This window comes from Hypanus sabinus, chromosome 4, assembly GCF_030144855.1.
Source record: "Hypanus sabinus isolate sHypSab1 chromosome 4, sHypSab1.hap1, whole genome shotgun sequence".
In the NCBI taxonomy this organism is placed as follows: Eukaryota; Metazoa; Chordata; class Chondrichthyes; order Myliobatiformes; family Dasyatidae; genus Hypanus; species Hypanus sabinus.
In genome coordinates this window covers 44,272,837-44,293,101 of record NC_082709.1, presented here as the reverse complement: position 1 = coordinate 44,293,101, position 20,265 = coordinate 44,272,837, and the positions used below count along the sequence as shown (strand labels likewise).

The following is a 20,265-nucleotide window of genomic DNA, read 5'->3' as shown; positions in this document are numbered from 1 at the left end:
GACAGAGGAAAAGTGTGTATGAAACTGGAGGAGATAGCAGAGATACTTAATGAATACTTCGCTTCAGTATTCACTATGGAAAAGGATCTTGGCAATTGAAGGGATAACTTGCAGTGGATTGAAAAGCTTGAGCATATAGACATTAAGAAAGAGGATGTGCTGGAGCTCTTGGAAAGCATCAAGTTGGATGAGTGTGGTAAACCATGTATACCTGTCTGGACACGCCCCTCTGCTGACTGCTCCTGTGGCTCCTCCCACAGACTGCTGTATAAAAGTGATTGGGGCACTGCTCCTCCCATAGTCTTCAATATGGTCATGCCCATATTCGCTGTTAATAAAAGCCTATCATTTTGTACTCTACTTCCAGTCTCCCAGAGTTATTGATAGCGCATCAATGAGTCTCCAGGACCAGATGAGATGTACCCCAGGCTACAGTGGGAAACGAGGAGATTGCTGAGCCTCTGGCAATGATCTTTGTATCATCACTGGGGCGAGAGAGGATCTAGAGGATTGGAGGGTTGTAAGTGTTGTTCCCTTATTCAAGAAAGGGAGTAGAGATAGCCCAGGAAATTATAGACCAGTGAGTCTTACTTCAGAGGTTGTTAAGTTGAGGGGCAGGATTTATGAACATTTGGAAAGGCATAATATAATTGGGAAGAGACAGCATGGCTTTGTGAAAGGTAGGTCATGCCTTACGAGCCTGATTGAATTTTTTGAGGATGTGACTAAACACATTGATGAAGGTAGAGCAATAGATGTAGTGTATATGGATTTCGATCTCGAACACACTGCTGCTGATCAGTCCAAGTGGCACAATCGATGCTCCAAGGCAGCAAACAACTTCCAAGCCAACTGGCGAATGCAGCGCCTCAAGGCGAGTCAAGAAAGACACAGGAAGGCGTCCGCTCCTGCCCCATCTGAAACCGTATCTGCGCTTCGGATTTCGGCCTCAGAAGTCATATGCGTGCCCACAGACGTTGACTGCACAACACATTCGTCTTCCTGGGACTTCGAGAGACTACTACTACTACTACTACTATATGGATTTCAGCAAGGCATTTCATAAGGTACCCCATGCAAGGTCTATTGAGAAAATAAGGAGGCATGGGATCCAAGGTGACCTTGCTTTGTGGATCCAGAATTGGCTTGCCCACAGTTTTAAGGTGACTGAAAGTAGGTACAGAGGAGATGTCAGGGGTAAGTTTTTTACGCAGAGAGAGGTGACTGCTTGGAATGGGCTGCCAGCAACGATCATGGAGGTAGATACAATGGGGTCTTTTAAGAGACTCCTGGATAGGTACAGTACATGGAGCTTCAAAAAAGAGGACTATGGGTAATTTCCTATCTTTATCTTATCTCTCCTTTTTATAATTTTATATCTATCCATTAGATCTCCACTTGTTCTTCCAAATTCCAGCAAGTATCTCAACTCAGCAAGTATGAGGTGACTCATTCTCTCCTCATAGGCTAAACCCTCATCCCTGGAATCAACCTGGTGAACCTTTTTCTGGACTGTTTCCAAAGCCTCAGAATCAAAATCAGAATCAGGCTTAATAACACCAGCATATGTCGTAACATTCCAATCAAACTTCCAGTAATGCCTCCACCCCCCCCCCCCTTCACCATTTCCCATCCCTCTTGTCCCTCTCTCATGTTATCTCCTTGCCTGTCCATTGCCTCCCTCTGGTACTCCTCTTCCCCCCCCCCCCCCCCATCCACGCCTTTCTTCTTTCTTCCATGGCCTTCAGTCTCTTTCACCAATCAACTTCCTAGCTCTTCACTTCAGCTCTCCCCTTCCAAGTTTCACCTATCATCTGGTGTTTTTCTCTCCCCTCCCCACCTTTCAAATTCACTCCTCAGCTCTTCTTTTCCCAGTCCTGCCAAAGGGTTTCGGCCCAAAATGTTGACTGTACTTTTTTTTCCCGTAGTTGCTGCCTGACTTTCTGAGTTCCTCCAGCATTTTGTATGTTTTGCCTAGATTTCCAGCATCTGCAGATTTTCTCTTGGTCGTAACATTTGTTGCAACAGTAGCACATTGCAATAAAAACTATTAGTTACAATAAGAAATATATATAAAAATATAAATGAAATAAGTTAGTGCAAAAACAGAGGGAAAATATACTGAGGGAGTGTTCATGGGTTCATTGTTCATATAGAAATCTGCTGGCAGAGGGGAAGAAGCTGCTGCTGACGTGTGTGTGTGTGTGTGTGTGTGTGTGTGTGTGTGTGTGTGTGTGTGTGTGTGTGTGTGTGTGTGTGCGTGCGTGCGTGCGTGCGTGCGTGCGTGCGTGCGTGCGTGCGTGCGTGTGTGTGTGTACACCTCCTCCTTGAATGGTAGCAATGAGAAGAGGGCATACCCTGGGTGATGTGGGTCCTTAATGATGGATGCCACCTTTGTGAGGCATCGCCTTTTGACGCTGTTCTGGATGCTGGTGAGGCTAATGTCCATGATGGAGTTGGCTGAGCTTACAACTTACAGCAGCTTTTTTCGATCCTGTGCAGAGACCTTTCTATACCAAACGGTGATACAACCAGTTAGAAAGCTCTCCATGGTACATCTGTAGAAATCTGCGAGTGTCTTTGGTGACAAACGAATTCTCCTAAAACTCTGTGAAATACAGCATCTGTAGTGCTTTATTTGTAATTGCATACCTGTATATCTTTCCTCAAAGGAAGGTGACCAAAACAGCATATAGTTCTGGCCTCACCAGTACCCTGCCCTGTACAGCTGCAGCATAACCTCTCTGCTCTTAAATTCAAGCCCTCTAACAAAAAAGGCCAATGTTCCATTTGCTTCTTGATAACCTGTTGCACCTGAAAAATAATCTTTTGCAGTTCATGCACGAGCAATCCCAAGTTACTCAACACAACAGTATGCTGCAATCATTGACTATTTAAGTAATAAACTGAACTATTTTTTCTTCCAAAGTGGATGACCTTGCATTTACCAATGTGGTACTGCCATACCTTTGTTGACTCACTTAACCTATCTGTATCTCTCTGCAGATTCTCCTCAATTTCTGCAAAATGTGTTTTTCCACTTTATTTAGTGTTGTCAACAAACTTAGATACACTATATTGGTTCCCTCTTCCAAATTGTTAATGTGTATCACAAGTAGTGCCACTACAATTACCACTGACTGCCATACCGAGAAACACCCATCATCCCAATTTTCTACCTTCTATTAGTTAACCAATCCTCTCTCCATGCTAATACATTATCCCCAAATCCATGGATCCTTATCTTATGGCTAAGTCTTTAATGCAGCACCTTATTGAATACCGTCTGGAAATCCAAGTATATTATATTTGCCTGTTCCCTCTACCCTGTGCTCTCCTTATTTCCTCAAAGAATTCCAGTAGGTTTGTCAAACAGGGCCAGCCTTTCCTGAATCCATTCTGTGTCTGCATGATGGAACCACTTCTATCCAGATGTCTCATTATTTCTTCCTTAATGATAGTTTCAAGCTTTTTCCAGACTAAAGAATTTAAGCTAACTGGACTATAGTTACCCATGTTTTGCCTACGTCATTTTTTAAATAGTGGTGTAACATTCACTGTCTTCCAATCTGTCAGTACCTGTCCAGAGCCCAAGCATCTACCATAACTCATGCCGCTTCTTTCAGTACATGTGATACATTCCATCAGAACCAAGAGACTTATCTACTAGTTTACTTATCACTACCTCTTTAGTGACAGAAATTGTATTGAGGTCCTCACCTCCCATCACATCCATAACACGTCTCTTTGACATGTTAGATACGTCTTCCACTGGGAAGACCAACACAAAATCATTGTTCAAGACCTCGGCTATTTCCAATTTCCCAATATTAATCCACCCTTCTCATTTTCTAAAGGGCCCATGTTCATTTTAGTCATCTTTTCAACTTTATAAAAATCTTTTAGTTTTTATATTTTGTACCAGTTTACTTTCATAATCTACCTTTCCCCTCCTTGCTTACTTTGAGGTTATTTGGTGCTTTTCTCCAGTCTTCCAGTTTCCCCACTGCTCTTGCCAACTTGGTATGCATGAGGTTTTAGTTTTATTCCCTTGCTTATCCAAGGCTGGATCTCCCCACCCTTACTGTCTTTGATTGTAACTGGAACGTACTTTAGTTGAGCACAGTGAAAAATATTTTTGAAAATCTTCCCATGTTCCTCAACTATCCCACCGTATACACTGTGTCCCTAGTCTATGCTAGCCAGCTCCTCATCTCTTGCCACCTTCTGCAGGGACCATTCCCTCTGTCTCCATGGATCATTCATCCCCACCCACGTCCTTCCTGATCCTGGCACATTCCCCTGCAATCACAGGAAATGCAAAAAATGCATTATCCTCCGCAACTTCCACCACCTTCAACAGGACCACACCACCAAGCACATCTTTCCTTCCCTACCCCTCTTAGCTTTTCGCAGGGATCGTTCCCTCCGCGACTTCCTGGTCCACATGTCCCTCCCCACAGAACTTCCACCTGGCACTTATCCCTGCAAGCGCAAATGCTACACCTGTCCCCACAGCTCCCCCCTTACCACCATTCCGGGCCCCAGACAGTCCTTCCAGGTGAGGCAACACTTCACCTGTGAGTCTGCTAGAGTCGTCTATTGCATCCGGTGCTCCCGGTGCAGCCTCCTCTACATCGGCGAGACCCGACGCAGATTGGGGGACCGTTTCATCGAGCACCTACGCTCCGTCCGTCACAATGGGCAGGACCTCCCGGTTGCCACCCACTTTAACTCTGCCTCTCATTCCCATCTAGATATGTCCATACATGGCCTCCTTTACTGCCATTTATTGTCCCCTATATCTATTACTGGGCTTCGGCCCTCTCTTCCCCCCCCATTCCTGATGAAGGGTCTCGGCCCAAAACGTTGGCTACTCTATTCTCACGGATGCTGCCTGGCCTGCTGAGTTCTTCCAGCGTTGTGTACTTAAAAGGCAATATAGTTATAAGTTATATAGCAGTGCAGCATGTATACATTATCTGTTGTAATAAAGGTGGAAATTTTTCATGCAATATATAATCATAAACTTTGAAGAATTTATAATTTAATTACATCCAACTCATGGATGAAATTTCCCTTCATAAATTAATCAGTAGTAAAAGGGGATTCTAATTACCTGTGCAAAACACTTGGATCCAACTTGTCTCTAGTCTATGGTGGCACAATTTTAAATTTTATTGACTATGCATTAGAATTAAGCACCCTATCTACACAAGACCTAATGTTGGGTAACATTTACCATTTCGGTTGACCAAAATCTATGGTTCACCATGTAGACAATACATGGCATTCTATTGCATAGCATGCTGTAGTTCAAAATATAAAATATAGAAAATAGGTAACATTGACCTATTAAGATAAGCATTACCATGGGGAAATAAAGTGCTCCTAAAGTGTAGGTAAGTGGTAAAATCAGGGTTGGGGAGATTCATTGATGGGAATAGAAGGAATATAAAGATGGGACTAAGGTTGGAATAGTGGAATGGATAGTTTAATGGTTAGTGTGAACTTGGTAGGCCAAAATGCCTATTTCCAAATGCCAAATAAAGGAAGTCAATCAGACATCTGATTTTTATTGCTTCTGAAACATTATTGCAGCTGTGCTCTAAATGGATAAAATCAGAAAAAAATTCTGACAATTCTGGTAATTGCACATTTGATAACATTGGAATGCTATGTCCCATCTTCACTTTTTTTCCTACAGCATCAGAGTATGTTAATTTTGGAGCCAACAGGCAGCAAATAACAATTAAGGAAAAATTAGCATCTCTGCTTTCACGTGATTATTTTTGTTTCCAATGAATTAAGATTATAAAGCATAGGATTATCTTTGTACTGGTCCACCAGATCATTTAAAAGTTGCATTTTGTGTTTCACGGCACATGCCGGTGATATATAAAATACTGATCCTAGCAACCGAATAATTTGATTATGTAATCCATGCACAGTTATAACGCATGCTGTACAGAAGATCAATAATTAATAAAAGAAGAAGCTGTATTGGCAGGTGCTTGTATTCATTTTGACACATCTAAGTAAGAAGTTTCAATTTCCTACTGAAGGGTTGTGCGACAACTGATACTTAAAGAGGAATGTCCGGCTTGTGAACTCAGAGCCCTACGATGTGAGAGCAAAAGTTCAATGATAGGCATCCCATAGTAGGGGAGAACTGCACACCCTGCGTTAACAAGACCTCGAAGTAAACTGCGGCAATTATCTTCTGGGGAGTTGCTTGCTTTCCTTTCCTCAACACAATTGTCCAGCCAAATCTCTAACCTAACACGAGAGCCGCATATAGAATTCACGGCCGGCCTCGTAATTCACCCTGACAGTGAACTAACTGCAAGATGATTGACAACAGCAACAGTCACACGGTGCCTTGAGGAAAACTAACTGAAAAGAAAAATGCACAACGCGGAAACAGTTTGTGATGAGAGAAAAAAAAATCCAAACTGAATGCAAAGTTTCCAGTTGCAAGAGGTCCCTGGGTGGGAGGAGTGGGGGCGACCGCTGGCACGATGTTGTTCAGAATTTAAAAGAGATTTGATTGGTCTCGTGAGGTGGAGCCGGTTTCAGCCGCCCCTGATCTCTGCTTGACGTGGTACAACCCGATAATTTAAGGTGCTGCCAATTGCCCACAAACCCAAGTACGCAACCAACAGGCCGCTTTTTTTTTCCTCTTTGCGTTTGAATAAAACAGGTACCACCCCCAAACATTAAATAACTGAAGCTGACCTGCCTGAGCAGATGGATAGCGAAGGAGTGGTGAGTGGCGGCTGCGTGGGGAAGGGAACAGGGTGTTTGACGGCAAGCTAGAGTTTGTTGTCCACTCACTCGGCGAGCGATTACGGGGATCAGGTTTGGCTTTCCACACTATATTACTAACACGTCGGCCGCAGCGCCCTCGGCTGTCATGTGTAAACTATTTATAAATCAGGCCGAAGGGAACGACCTGTTGTTGGCCCCGCGGGCTCGGAGAAGCGGGCAAAGCTTGCGAGGCGTGTCCTGGCGCAGCATGGATAACCACGCCACGACTCTAGCTCGACGCCAGTGCGAATGAGGCGACCGAAACCTTCAGCGTACTGTGTTTTTTTATTTTTCTGTATACAAGGGAGAAGCTGTGGAATTACAGTTTTCAATATTATTTAGCTTTTTACTCCAAAAACAGAATCGGGCAATTCACGTTCAGGTAAATTTCAGACAGTTAACACCCTCGGAAACTGGTGACTCGGAAGATTTGAACGAAGAAATAATTCGAGGGATATGGGCGTTAAATTCAACCCCTGTCTTAGTGATTTCCCCCATAATAAACGACAGAGCCCTCATTGACTATGGGAGTGCAACCAATGCTCCGGTTTTATTTGATCACTTACTTTACTGGCGAAAAATATACGGAGGGGTGTGAACTTGCCTGAGGTGGCCGTTTCCCGGGGAGGTCCGTGTTTGTGGGTATTGCGGGGTGTTTGGCCTTCGGGGACGGGGGAGGGGGAGGGGTGGCTGCGAGCGTCGTCCTCATGCGCTTTCCCGCCGAAAGCCGTTGCGCGGGCGCACTGGTTCCAGTTCTCGCCCGTTTGCGCAGCCACCCGGCGCGGCTGCACACGCCGTAACTGGCACTGGCAGAAGGGGAGAGAGAGAAAAATCGCGAACCGAGTAATTGTTCTGAAATTTTTTTTAAAAAAAAAGAAATCGAATAGGTGCGAGTTTTGGTTTTAAATGGCGACGGAATAGTTCAAAAGATAGAGTACTCCGCCGCTAATTGTAAAATGGAATGAAATTGTGTGATTTTAAAAGCTAGAATGTGCTTGTGGGGCGTGGGGAAGCGTGTTTTTAAAAGATGTATTTAAGAATTAAACGATTTTTGCAGAGCGGTGGGGCCTCGGTCGTCGTGCTTATTGCTGTTAGGGCGAGGAGCCGCGTGCGTGAAATAACGGTTTTCGTACTTCGGGCTTTCCGCAACGTTACAGTTTGAATGTCGTTCACTCGCAATCCCTCCCGGCATGTATTGCAAATATTGCGCCAAGTTGGCCCCGCAACTGCTAAATATCGTTTTTTTTTTGAGAAGTGTTTTTAAGCTTGCCATGCGACGGGAAATGATGGACTTACTTGAAGCTTTATAAATGAATTATACATCGTTCTTGCGAGTATAGCAGGCAACAGGTTCCTGCAGGGTGCTAAAGGTTCATCTCTAGGCAGGTGAAGGGTATGGTAAGTTACGATATTGTAAAGCAACGATTTAAAATTATCGAATTATTTTCATGGCAGAGATTTTATTCCTAAGGTTTTGATCGAAAGAGCTGAGGTGAAAATACACTTATCTTTGAGCCATACTCATTATTAAATTTTCCAATTCCAAGATGACGACATAATTTATGCATGCTTTATTTGTAGTATTTAAGTAACCATCTAATTGCAGTAATATAACTTTTTCTAGTTAGTTTTCTCAAAAATCTGGATTGATACAGGGGTTATGAAGTTTGGTTTATTCAAATGGAATAAAAGATCACTGAATACGTGTGGAAAAGACTGAACACATCTACTATCATTTTTTGAATAATTATAGCATGAATATAAAACTTATGGGGGGGGGGGATTGAATAGTATTGCCAAGATCTAGGTAATGAGCTTGCCTCACACTACATTTTGGGATACACTTGGTTGGTCCCAGGGATTTAATGCACATTTATGTGCTTCAAGGCTGCCAACACCTCTTCTTCCTTAACAATATTGATATGTTTCAGGCATCACTGTTCTCTTGCCTGTGAATTCCCTAGCTTCCACATGCTTCTCCATAGCAAATACAGACATGACGTACTCATTTAAGACAGGCCATTTTCTGTAACTCTTAAAGTAGACCTGTCCTTTCCCTAGTTATTCTTTAGCCCTTAATATAATTGTAGAATCTTTTACTTAGGAGTGTATTTTATATAATATAAAAGTATGCCTATATAAAGTATTCTTTTTCCTCCTCCCTCTCCCCCAGAAGTTTTCATGTTGTACTGTTTTCCAACATTGAGTCAAGTGACTTAATTTGGCTATTTTGACATAATCTACAGAAAGACTTTAGTGTCAGTGAAAGCAGATCTCTACTAAGTGATATAAATTAATTACAGATATAAAACACAAAATAATTGATTGCATAAGTATTCACCCCCTTTAAAGGACACCAAATCATCATTAGTAAAACCAATTAGTTTTAGAAGTCACAATTAGTTGAATGGAGGACTGTTTTTGGGGACCTGTGTACTGTTAAGGTGTTTCAATTGATTGTAGTAAAATTACACCTGAATCTGGAAGGTCAACTTGATATTGAGTCTCTGTCCTGGCAAAACCTACAGCATGAAGACAAACACTACAAGCAACTCCACAAAAACTGCATAGTGTGGATGGCTGTCAGAGGTTCCAGCGGGACATTGATAGGATGCAAAACTGGGCTGAGAAGTGGTAAATGGAGTTGAACCCAGATAACTGTGAGGTGGTTCATTTTGGTAGGTCAAATATGATGGCAGAATATAGTATTAATGGTAAGACTCTTGGCAGTGTGGAGGATCAGAGGATCTTGGGGTCAGAGTCCATAGGACACTCAAAGCAGCTGCACAGGTTTGACACTGGTTAAGAAGCATATGGTGTATTGGCCTTCGTCAATCGTGGAATTGAATTTAGCAGTGGAGAGGTAATGTTGCAGCTATAGAGGACCCTGGTCAGACCCCACTTGAGTACTGTGCTCAGTACTGGTTGCCTCACAATAGGAAGGATGTGGAAGCCATAGAAAGGGTGCAGAGGAGATTTACAAAGATGTTGCCTGGATTGGGGAGCATGCCTTATGAGAATAGATTGAATGACCTCGGCCTTTTCTCCTTGGAATGAAGGAAGATCAGAGGTAACCTGATAGAGGTGTACAAGATAATGAGAGGCATTGATCGTGTAGATATAGTCAGAGGTTGTCACAAGAGGACACAGGTTTAAGGTGCTTGGGAGTAGGTACAGAGGAGATGTCAGGGGTAAGTTCTTTACTCAGTGGTGAGTGCGAGGAATGTGCTGCTGGCAATGGTGGAGGCGGATATGATAGGGTTTTTTAAGAGGCTTTTAGATAGGTACATGGAGCTTAGAAAAACAGGACTATGGGTAAGCCTAGCAATTTCTAAGGTAGGGACATGTTCAGCACAACTTTGTGGGCCATAGAGCCTGTACTGTGCTACAGGTTTTCTATGTTTCTAAAAGATTATTGAAATGTATAAGTCAGGAGATAGATATCAGAAAATTTCCAAGTCACTATCTCTTGGAGTATAGTTAAGTCAAGCATCAAGAAAACATGGCATAGCTGTAAATCTGCTTAGAGCAGGCCATCCTCAAAAACTGAGTGACCATGCAAGAAGGGGACTAGTGAGGAGGCCATCAAGAGACCTGCAACAACTCAGGAGGAATTACAGGCTTCAGTGGCTGAGATGGGAGAGACTGTGCATACAACAACTGTTGTCCAGGTGCTTTGCCAGTCACAGCTTTGTCAGAGTGGCAAAGAGAAAGCCATTATGGGGGGGGGGGGGGGGGGGGGAGGAAGAGACTTAACATGAAATCTCTGCTGAGTTTGCCAGAAGGCATGTGGGAGATTTTGAAGGCAGCAGGAAGAAGTTTCTATGGTTTGATGAAACCAAAATTGAGCTTCTTGGCCATCAGACTAAACACTGGCATAAATCAAACACCACACATCAAAAAAAAACATCTCTACCATGAAGCATGGCAATGACTGCATCATGCTATGGGGATGTTTCACTGCAGCAGGCCCTGGAAACTTGTGAAGGTAGAGGGTAAAATGAATGCAGCAAAATACAGGGAAATTCTGGAGGAAAACCTGATGCAGTCTGCAAGAGAACTGTGATTCGGGAGATTTGTTTACCAGCAAGACAATGACCACAAGCATAAAGCCAAAGCTACATAGGAGTGGCTTTAAAAACAACAGTGGCCAAATCACAGTCCAGACCTCAATCCAATAGAGGATTCATGGCTGGACTTGAAAAGGGCTGTTCACTCACAATCCCCATGCAATTTGACAGAGCTTAATCAATTTTGTAAAGAAGAATGGAGGGGAAATGTGTCCAGATGTACAAAGCTGATAACAGACCTATCCACACAGTCAGGCTGTAATTGCTGCCAAAGGTGCATCTACTAAATACTGACTTGAAAGGGGTGGGTGAATACTTAATTATTTTTGTGTTTTATCTTTCTAATTAATTTAGATCACTTTGTAGAGATTTGTTTTCACTTGGACACAAAATGGTCTTTCTGTTGATCAGTGTCAAAAAAAAAGCTGAATTAAATCCACATTAAATAAAACATGAAAACTTACAAGGAGGTGGGGTGAATACTTTTTATAGGCACTGTATATTCCAGGGATGTCTCATTGCCCTTCTTTGCTCTCCTGATTTTTGAATTAAGTATAGTCCTGTGTTCCTTATTCCTCATGAGATTCACTTTATCCCAGTTATCTATGCATGACAGACCACTGCTTTCCTCTTAAACTCACAATATTTTTAATCAACCAAGGTTGGCTAATCTTCCTAACATTGCCCTTCACTCTGTATTGAGCATCCTGGTATTGAACTATTGTATCTCACTTTTTAATATCTTCCCCACATACCAGCTGCCCCTTTACCTGCAAATTAATCTTTCCCAGTTTAATGGTTTTTGTTTGAGGACTAATTTTATCTTTTTTGTATCCTTGAAACTAATGGAATTGTGGTTACTGTTCCCAAAGAGCTCCCCACTGACATATAAGCCACTTTTGCAGCCTCTTCCTGAGAGATGACTGAATGTAATCTCTTTTCTGCCCCAGACATAATAGTTTAAACTCTACTCCATCTAATCCCTTAGAACTAAGGCAGTCCCAGTCAGCATTAGAGGGGTTAAAATCATTTGCCTATTGCCACCTTGCTATTCTTAGACCTATTTGTGATTTCTTAACATGTGGTTCAGTAATTCCTGATAATTTTGTGGGGGTGCTATCATATCCCCTTCTTAATTCTAAGTTGTACTTTTATGTATGTATGGCATATGTTCCACCAGAGTATCCTTCCCAAGTTTTGTAGCCAGTGAATCACAAACAAAAAATTTTCTGACAGTGTTCATAAAATTATCAGATTGCTTCATGTTTTCTGAATCAACAAACCCAACAGTTGAGTTAAACTGGACTGGATCTAATGTGAGTAACTAGCTAATTCAGAGAATTGCAAAAAAAAATCTTTCGGTCCTATTGCCATCGTTTTGTTCATGAAATTCACTAATACATACTTAAAAAAAAATTGTTAAAAATACATGTACCTGCAATGAGTTGGATAAGATAAAACCTTAATGATACCTTTTGTGTTCTAGCAAAACATCAATTCAAAGTCAGTCATAGAACAATACCACACAGAATGAGGCCATTTGGCTGATCTCATCTGTGCCAAACCATTAATCTGCCTCGTCCCATCAACCTACTCCTGGACAATAGTTTCTTCATTCTCCTCTCATCCATGTGTTTTAAATGTTGAAATCGACCGTGCATATACCTCTTGCACTAGCATTTCATTTTGCCTATAAACATTTCACCTTTCACCCATAGCCCATAACTTCTAGTTGTAGTCTCACCCAACCTCTGGAAAAAGTCTGCTGCATTTACTCTATACCTCTATTGAATATTCCCACAATCTTCTGTATCTTGGGGAACAAAGTCCTAACCTGTTCAACCTTTCCCTATAACTCAGGTCCTCAAGTCTCAGCAAAAAAACTTTATTTACAACTTTATCTACCTGTGAAGCTACTTTCAAGAAATCATGGATTTTTGTGGCACAGCACAAAACACAACCATCTTTGACTGCTCTGGCTTCTTCTGCAAAGCCAATGTCTAGTCTAATTTACTACCTTGTTTTGAATGCCAAGCAATTGAACCTTCTTGATCAACCTCCCAAACGGGACCTTGTCAAAGGCCTTGCTAAAGTCCATGTAGACAACATCCACTGCCTTGCCTCCATCAACTTTCCTAGTAAATTACTCTTAAAACTAAAAGATAGGTTAGGCATGAACTACCACACAAAGTCATGTTGACTCTAATCAGTCTGTCCAAACACTCCTATATCTTGTACCTTAGAATTATCTTCTGATAACTTTCTCACTACTGATGTCAGGCTTACTAGCCTGTAATTTCCTGGCTTATTTTAAGAGCCCTTCTTAAACAACACAACAACATTAGTTATCCTCCAAAACCTCATCTATGGCTTAAGGGTGTTGTAAATATCTTTGCTAAGGCCCCTGCACTTTCTGCATTAGCCTCCCACAGGTTGAAGGGAACACCTTGTCAGGCTTTGCCTCAAGACAGTAAGCCTCACATCTAGACTCTATATCCAAATTCCAAGTAAATGCAGGTGCAAAAAAAAAATCCATTGAAAATCTCCCTCGTATCTTTCAGCTCAACACAGATTGCCACTCCGACCTTCTGGAGGACCAATTTTTGTTTTTATCTCTTGTTATCCTTCTGCTCTTAATATATCTGTAGAGCCCTTGAGATTCTCCATCACGTTATCTGCTAGAGCAAACTCAGGTCTTCTTCTAGCCCTCCTGATGTCCTCCTTGAGTGTTCTCTTACATTTCTTGTACTTCCCGAGTAACTCATTTGTTCCAATCTTATTATACCTACTATGCACTTTTCTTTCTTAACCAGGGCCTCCAATATATCTCAAATCAAGGTTCCTTTCTTGTTGGGACTTGTATGTACTAATTAAGGAAGCTTTTCTGAACATATATGACAAACACTTAACATTATCTGTAAAAGTTTAAAGTAAATTTATTATTGAAATGCATATAGCTTCGAATACTACCCTGAGATTCATTTTTGTGCGCATTCACGTGGAGACAAAATGACCACAGACTAGATAATGAAAATACTGAATTTAGAAATTGTCAGAGTAGCTGACAATGGTGTAGGGTACCCACCATTAAAAGCAATTGGCTATAAAATCTAAGTAGGGATTTTATTTTTAACACGAGATGAAAATGGATAAAGATTAGCTTTATTTATCACCTGTACATCGAGACATACATTGAAAAGTGTCATTTGTGTCAACAGCCAGCAGTCTAAAGATGTGCTGGGGGCAGCCTGGAAATGTTGCCACAATTCTGACAGCAACTGCTATGCTACTGTGCTACCCAGGGTAGACATGGACGATCTCTGGAATTCCTTAATTTTATGTATTATAATAGACAAAGCATTTTATAAGTATAGTTAATTGGGATTTGAAAATTGGGTTTTATTTTCTTCTGGTTCACTTCTAAATTAGGTGAAGGGGAGTTTTATGACTAACATTTGCAAGACTGTTTTTGTGAATTGATTACATTAGAACACACTTAATAATTGTGAGTGGATTTTTTAAACTCATTTCTCTTTTGCAGCAGCAAAATACTAATCTGCCACAAATGGATTCTGCATCTCCATCTCCCAACCCCGTTTCTCCAGTGCCATTGAACAGTAACAATCCAACTAGTGCTCCAAGATTTGGAACAGTTATTCCCAATCGGATCTTTGTAGGAGGAATTGATTTTAAAGTTAGTATCTTGTACTCTAGTTGCTTTCATTTGTTTTCACCAAGTAAGAGATGTTGGATTGAAGACCATTTGTTTCATACAATCGTGTTTTTTTTCAGACAAATGAAAATGATCTAAAAAAGTTTTTCGCTCAGTATGGAACTGTTAAAGAAGTCAAAATAGTAAATGACAGAGCAGGAGTTTCTAAAGGGTGAGTAAGTATAACAGTTTTGAAGAGACTTTGTATTCACTTCAAACTGGTATAAAGGTTAATGGTAGGTGAGGATTTGTGATTTTGTATTCAGGGAATGTCAGAAACAGGTGTGACAAAGTTTGATTCTGGTTTCTCAACAATCCTAACATGATATTTTTGTTATGTGCACTATTGATGGGAACTTTACAGGCTGAATATCCCAATCTGGTATTAACATTTCTGATTATATTAAACATTTAAATGATATTTTAACTAGAATATTAAAGTTCTCTACTTAAGATATTGAACCAGATTAGAATCCATTTATTAAATAAACTTTGAACCATGCTCTGGCTTAAAAAGATTGTGTAAGAGTTTGGCTGGTCAAACTCAATGATGATTGTGTTGATGTTGCATCTGCGTAGATTGCAAGAAGTTCCTGTTGTTTTGTGTTCCAGTAAAAAATATACTGCAACCACATTCTTGTTCCCTATTGCTAGGTTAGGTCTTTATTCCTTGGAGCGTAGAAAGTTGAGTGGGGACTTGATAGAGGTATTTAAAATTATGAGGGGGATAGATAGAGTTGACATGTATAGGCTTTTTCCATTGAGAGTAGGGGAGATTCAAACAAGAGGATATAAGTTGAGAGTTAAGGGGCAAAAGTTCAGGGGTAACACGAGAGGGAACTTCTTTACTCAGAGAGTGGTAGCTAAGTGGAACGAGCTTCCAGTAGAAGTGATAGAGACAGGTTCGATTTTTGTCATTTAAAAAAAAAATTGGATAGGTATATGGACAGGAAAGGAATGGAGGATTATGGGCTGAGTGCAGGTAGGTGGGACTAGGTGAGAGTAAGCGTTCAGCACAGACTGGAAGGGCTGAGATGGCCTGTTTCCATGCTGTAATTGTTGCATGGTTATTGCATAAAGGTTAATTGTAGTACTGAAAGAATTTTAAAGTTGAATTAGAAAATATATTTATATTCACTTTGGGATGCTGAAAGAGTACGTCATTTTATAAAAATGTACATGGAGAGAAAGGAAAGGAATTTTTATTGGATTGTTCAAAATTGCTGAAGTTTTCACAGGATAAGTAATCTTAAATATTTCTAGTTTCAGAACAATCAAGTTCAAAGTAAACTTATCAAAGTACATTGTTTCCATAGACTCGGGTCTCGGCCGGAAACGTCGACAGTGCTTCTCCTTATAAATGCTGCCTGGCCTACTGTGTTCCACCAGCATTTAGTGTGTGTTTGTTTCCATATACTGTTTTGATAATTAATTTCTTTGCAGGTGTGTATAGGGAAAAAGACATATAATAGCTCTATGAAATCTGTCCATTAACAAAGACTGATAACAAAAGTGCAAAAGAGGATAAACTGCAAATTTTTTTAAAAACCAAGATCATGAGTTGTAAAGGGTCCTTGAAATTGAGTCTGTAGATCATAGAATCAGTTCAGAGTAGAGATCAGTACAGAACAGTGTGCACATAGATTCTTGAGCTTGATGGTTGTTGGGTAATACACATGTTGCTGAATCTGATGGTGTGGGACCTAAGGCTTCTGATTGTAGTAGCGAGAAGAAGGCATGGCCTAGACTGTGGTGGTCTTTGAATGCTGCTTTCTTGTGGTGGTACTCTATGATGGGGAGAGCTTTATCTGTGATGGACTTGGCTGAATCCACCACCTTCTGTAGTGTTTTTGTTCCTGTGCATTGGTATTTCTGTACTAGGCCTAATAATTCAGTTTATTGCTCTTGTAGACAACATTGAGCCAAAATGTGGCTCAGTAGTACACATTGTAGAGCTACTTCTTTGCAGCTTCAGCAACCTAGATTCGATAGTGACCTTTGATACCGTTTGTGGAGGTTCCATGTTCTTTCTTTGGGTTTTCTCAAGGTGCTCTTGTTTCTTCCTACATTCAAAATTTTTAGACTTAATAGGTTTATTGGTCACACAAAATTATTCCTAACATGGAGGTGAATGGTAAAATCTTGTAGCAAAGGTGTGGTAAGATTTTGAGAAGAACAAACTTGGTTTTGGGAGGATTAGTGAAATGACGGAGAGACCTACATGAGTGGGCGTGGAAAGGATGTTACCTTTGCAGGTACAGCCCATCACGCCCATACCAACTCAACCAGCGCAAATCCATAACAATGCTAATTTTTTACCTTCATATATAAAGCTGAGAATAATAGGGCCACTTGGAAAAGAATCATTCTATTACTTGGAAATATGAAATTTTAAAATTTAGTTTTCCTGCTGGGAAGATGGCAAACATGTTGCTCTCCAGACGATTTAAATAACTTAACAAAAGGATGTCAGTCAGACTTAATCTAGAACAATTTCTGAAAACTACACAACCATCTAGCAGATTTGGATCCAGCATGTTCTGAGAGGCTATTATCTTATTTAAAAAGTAAAGTTGGGGCTCGATGGTTTTGAACACTGCATATGCAGCCATCTAATGGTGCTGTAACAGGAATATGGAAAACTGCTTTATCTCGTGTGACTCTGGTCAAGAATATTTTTGTGAACTAATTGAATTTTTTCGAGGTAGTTCGAGGGCATTTGTGGAAACAATACTTTTGATATGTATCATGAGAAATTATAGGTATTGATGTGAGAAGATTGCATTTAGGTTGACCTTTAATATCTCAGGTCATGATTTTTTTTTTAATCGGAGCACTCCAGAACAACATTTATAGTGGGGTAGATATTTTTAATCTCATGGACTAAGAACTGAACGTTCAGTTTATTAAATCTGTAAAAGCTGATTCGAGAATTAACAAAGTTTTTATTGGCTTTTACAGTTGGAAAGAAACAAGTTAATTGGTTTATGTGTGCTATGTGAGTGCAATAATGATTTTTGGGGGGTAGGAATTCAACTGGAAGAAACAGTGAAGGTTAATGCTGTGTAAAACTTAAAAGATTTGGTTTAATGGTCTGTAGGACAAGAAATATTAATCAAGTTCAGTGAAAGAGTTTTTAACTTCTCTAAACCTGTGTAACAATGTTCATGGGCTTAAAGCAGAGGCAAAGGACTTGGACAACACACAAAATGTTTGTGGAATGCAGCAGGCCAGGTAGCATCTATAGGAAGAAGCACAAATGTCAACAGTGCTTCTTCCTATAGATGCTGCCTGGCCTGCTGCGTTCCACCAGCATTTTGTGTGTGTTGCTTGAATTTCCAGCATCTGCAAATTTCCTTGTGTTTGCAAAGGATTTGGAATTCTGATTATTCCAGTACCTGATAACTTCACGGTGGAATGGGTAAAAGAAAGATTATTCCTGATGAAGGATCTGAGTAAGAAATATCGACTGTTCATTCATTTCCATAGATGCTACCTGACCTGTTGAGTTCCTCTAGCATTTTGTTTGTGTTATGTAAGCACCTTACTAAATTGAAGTAGGAGAAACCCAGTAGTTACAAGGCACAAAATTTATGCACTGGTTAGCTATAGAAAGAAGAGAGTTAAAGAAATTGCTTCAGAGCACTATCAGGAAATTAGCCAATCGGTAGAAAATGAATGATCTTCACAATGGAAAACTAGACAGTAAGCTGCCAAGCTAGAGTACCACTATCAGAGGCAAGATAACTTTACCCCTTTCACAAGGCGAAAGTGGAATTCTCAGTTTTTAATTTCCTGGAGTTAACGTTGATATTTTACTTTCTTCCTTCTCCTTTTGGTTCTAAATTGAAGGTATGAAAGGTGGGAATAGTTCTGCTGTGCCATCCCGAAGTAGTCAGTTTTCATGGTAGTCTTGACAATGGATGTTAGTAGCTTTTTGAACATGGAGTTAGTTAATTCATCTGAATCTGTTGTTTTCTGGAATCTTGCACATGGCTAAGGGTAGTAGGTAACAATGGGAGCATGGATTATTTCTTGGACTTTGCTGGTTTGCATAATTTTGTCCCCATGTGGTATATTGGCATTGAGTTATTAAATTAGCCTATCAAAACCTGCAATATATTGATAGCTTGCATTGGTAAATATGAATATTTATTCTATTTTTATTTACTGCAGCTTTTTTTGATTCTGAAATCATTTTTGGACTATGAGCCATGCTTGCAAATATAAATTGGAATATGGTAGTACCTTAAAAGAATCACACAAGTAATGGATCACTATAAGAGATTTATTATGTCAAATGAACATGTAAAGCTGCATTCCATCTTCAACAAATTGAAAATGTGCTATAGACATCTATGTGTAACCTACTACCAGATGCTAATAGCTTTTTTCTTCCAATTGTTTAGTTAAATATGTGGTAATACACAGGTGCAAAAGTACCATAGTAATTTACAAAAACAAACTGCTTGAAATACAAGGCAAAATGTCAGAGCCACCTCTGGATGAAGGCAATGATAAATTTCATCAATGCATCCACATTGCTTCTGCCCATTGAACAGGAAAACATTTGAGATTAAAGAAAACTCACTCTGTCCATGACAAGGATCCGGTGCAATCTTCCTGCTAACCCAAATGTACATTGAGGTTTAAAAGATCTACCAACTGTAGAACCATGTTTGTGCAGCACGGTAAAACTTCGTAGTGAGAAATTACGGAAACACATTCACAGCCTTGCCTTTCTCATCTGGGAGTAAATGGACATGACAGAAAGCTCAATGTCATGAAAGTGATTATAATCAAAAGGGAGACAAATCTGAATGTATTAACTCCCAACAGGGAAGCTGTCAAAATGCACTTCAATTGCCTTTGATAGGCTCACTGAATCATTGTTTTGTCCTTCAAAAAATAAAATGAGTGTGATCTTCACAGAAAGACAATGCAAAGCAGTAAGCAAATATTATGCATTGTATCTCTTTGACCTTACAAAAGGCTTCTTCAGTCAACCTGGAAGGTATAGTATTTGCAGATTTGTTTGTGAACAGAAATAGATATCCATTCTGCATCTCCTACACGATTTCATGCAAGCAGTGACAACTAAGTTTGCAATGCACCCAAACCCAGTGCAGACTGAGGTGAAACAATGCTGTCATCCAGCTGTTTCTCATTATTGTATTGGACCTTTCATTCAATTAAGAGTCTCGCTGGAGTAAAGAATAGGAAACAATTCAAAATAAGTCACCTTTATTCTGAAACCAAGATTATTCCATCCTTGGTCGCTGTACTCCCTATATAGAGGACACTTGGTGTATATACGCATTCAGAAGTTCATCTCCAAGGCATTGCTGACCCTTATCAAAGTAAGCAAGTGAATGGGCCCTGTATTAAGCGCCTGCAGATTATGGTCCTCCAGCAATCTGCCCCAATCTTCAACAAGCCCCAAGAGAACTGAGCTCATTGAAGGTGAGCCATTTTTCATTGAAAAAGGATATGATGAAATCTAGTACACCAGCTTAGGCTTTGGCTGTGAGGAAATTTTGCAAAGGTCAAGATCTCACTCAATTTTGGGTAAATTCTGCTCTGCCAGGCAGATATGTTCTCTCCTCTCTTGTATGCTGCAGAGATAGGTACCCTTCAGCGGGCATCTGAAAGTTGTTTCTATAAAACCTTCCA

General features: G+C 40.4%; 1 protein-coding gene across 2 annotated transcripts in view; it reads left to right on the top strand.

The window, feature by feature from the left end:
• Window positions 1-6,659: 6,659 nt before the first annotated feature.
• LOC132392240 (protein boule-like) overlaps window positions 6,660-20,265 on the top strand; it is a 98,119-nt gene continuing 84,513 nt past the window's right edge. For both annotated transcript variants that reach the window (XM_059966076.1, XM_059966077.1), the window contains exons 1-3: window positions 6,660-6,768; window positions 14,422-14,574; window positions 14,673-14,764. In XM_059966076.1, the coding sequence (XP_059822059.1) occupies window positions 6,751-6,768; window positions 14,422-14,574; window positions 14,673-14,764 (263 nt within the window). In that variant the 5' untranslated portion in view covers window positions 6,660-6,750. The remainder of the gene's footprint in view (window positions 6,769-14,421; window positions 14,575-14,672; window positions 14,765-20,265) is intronic.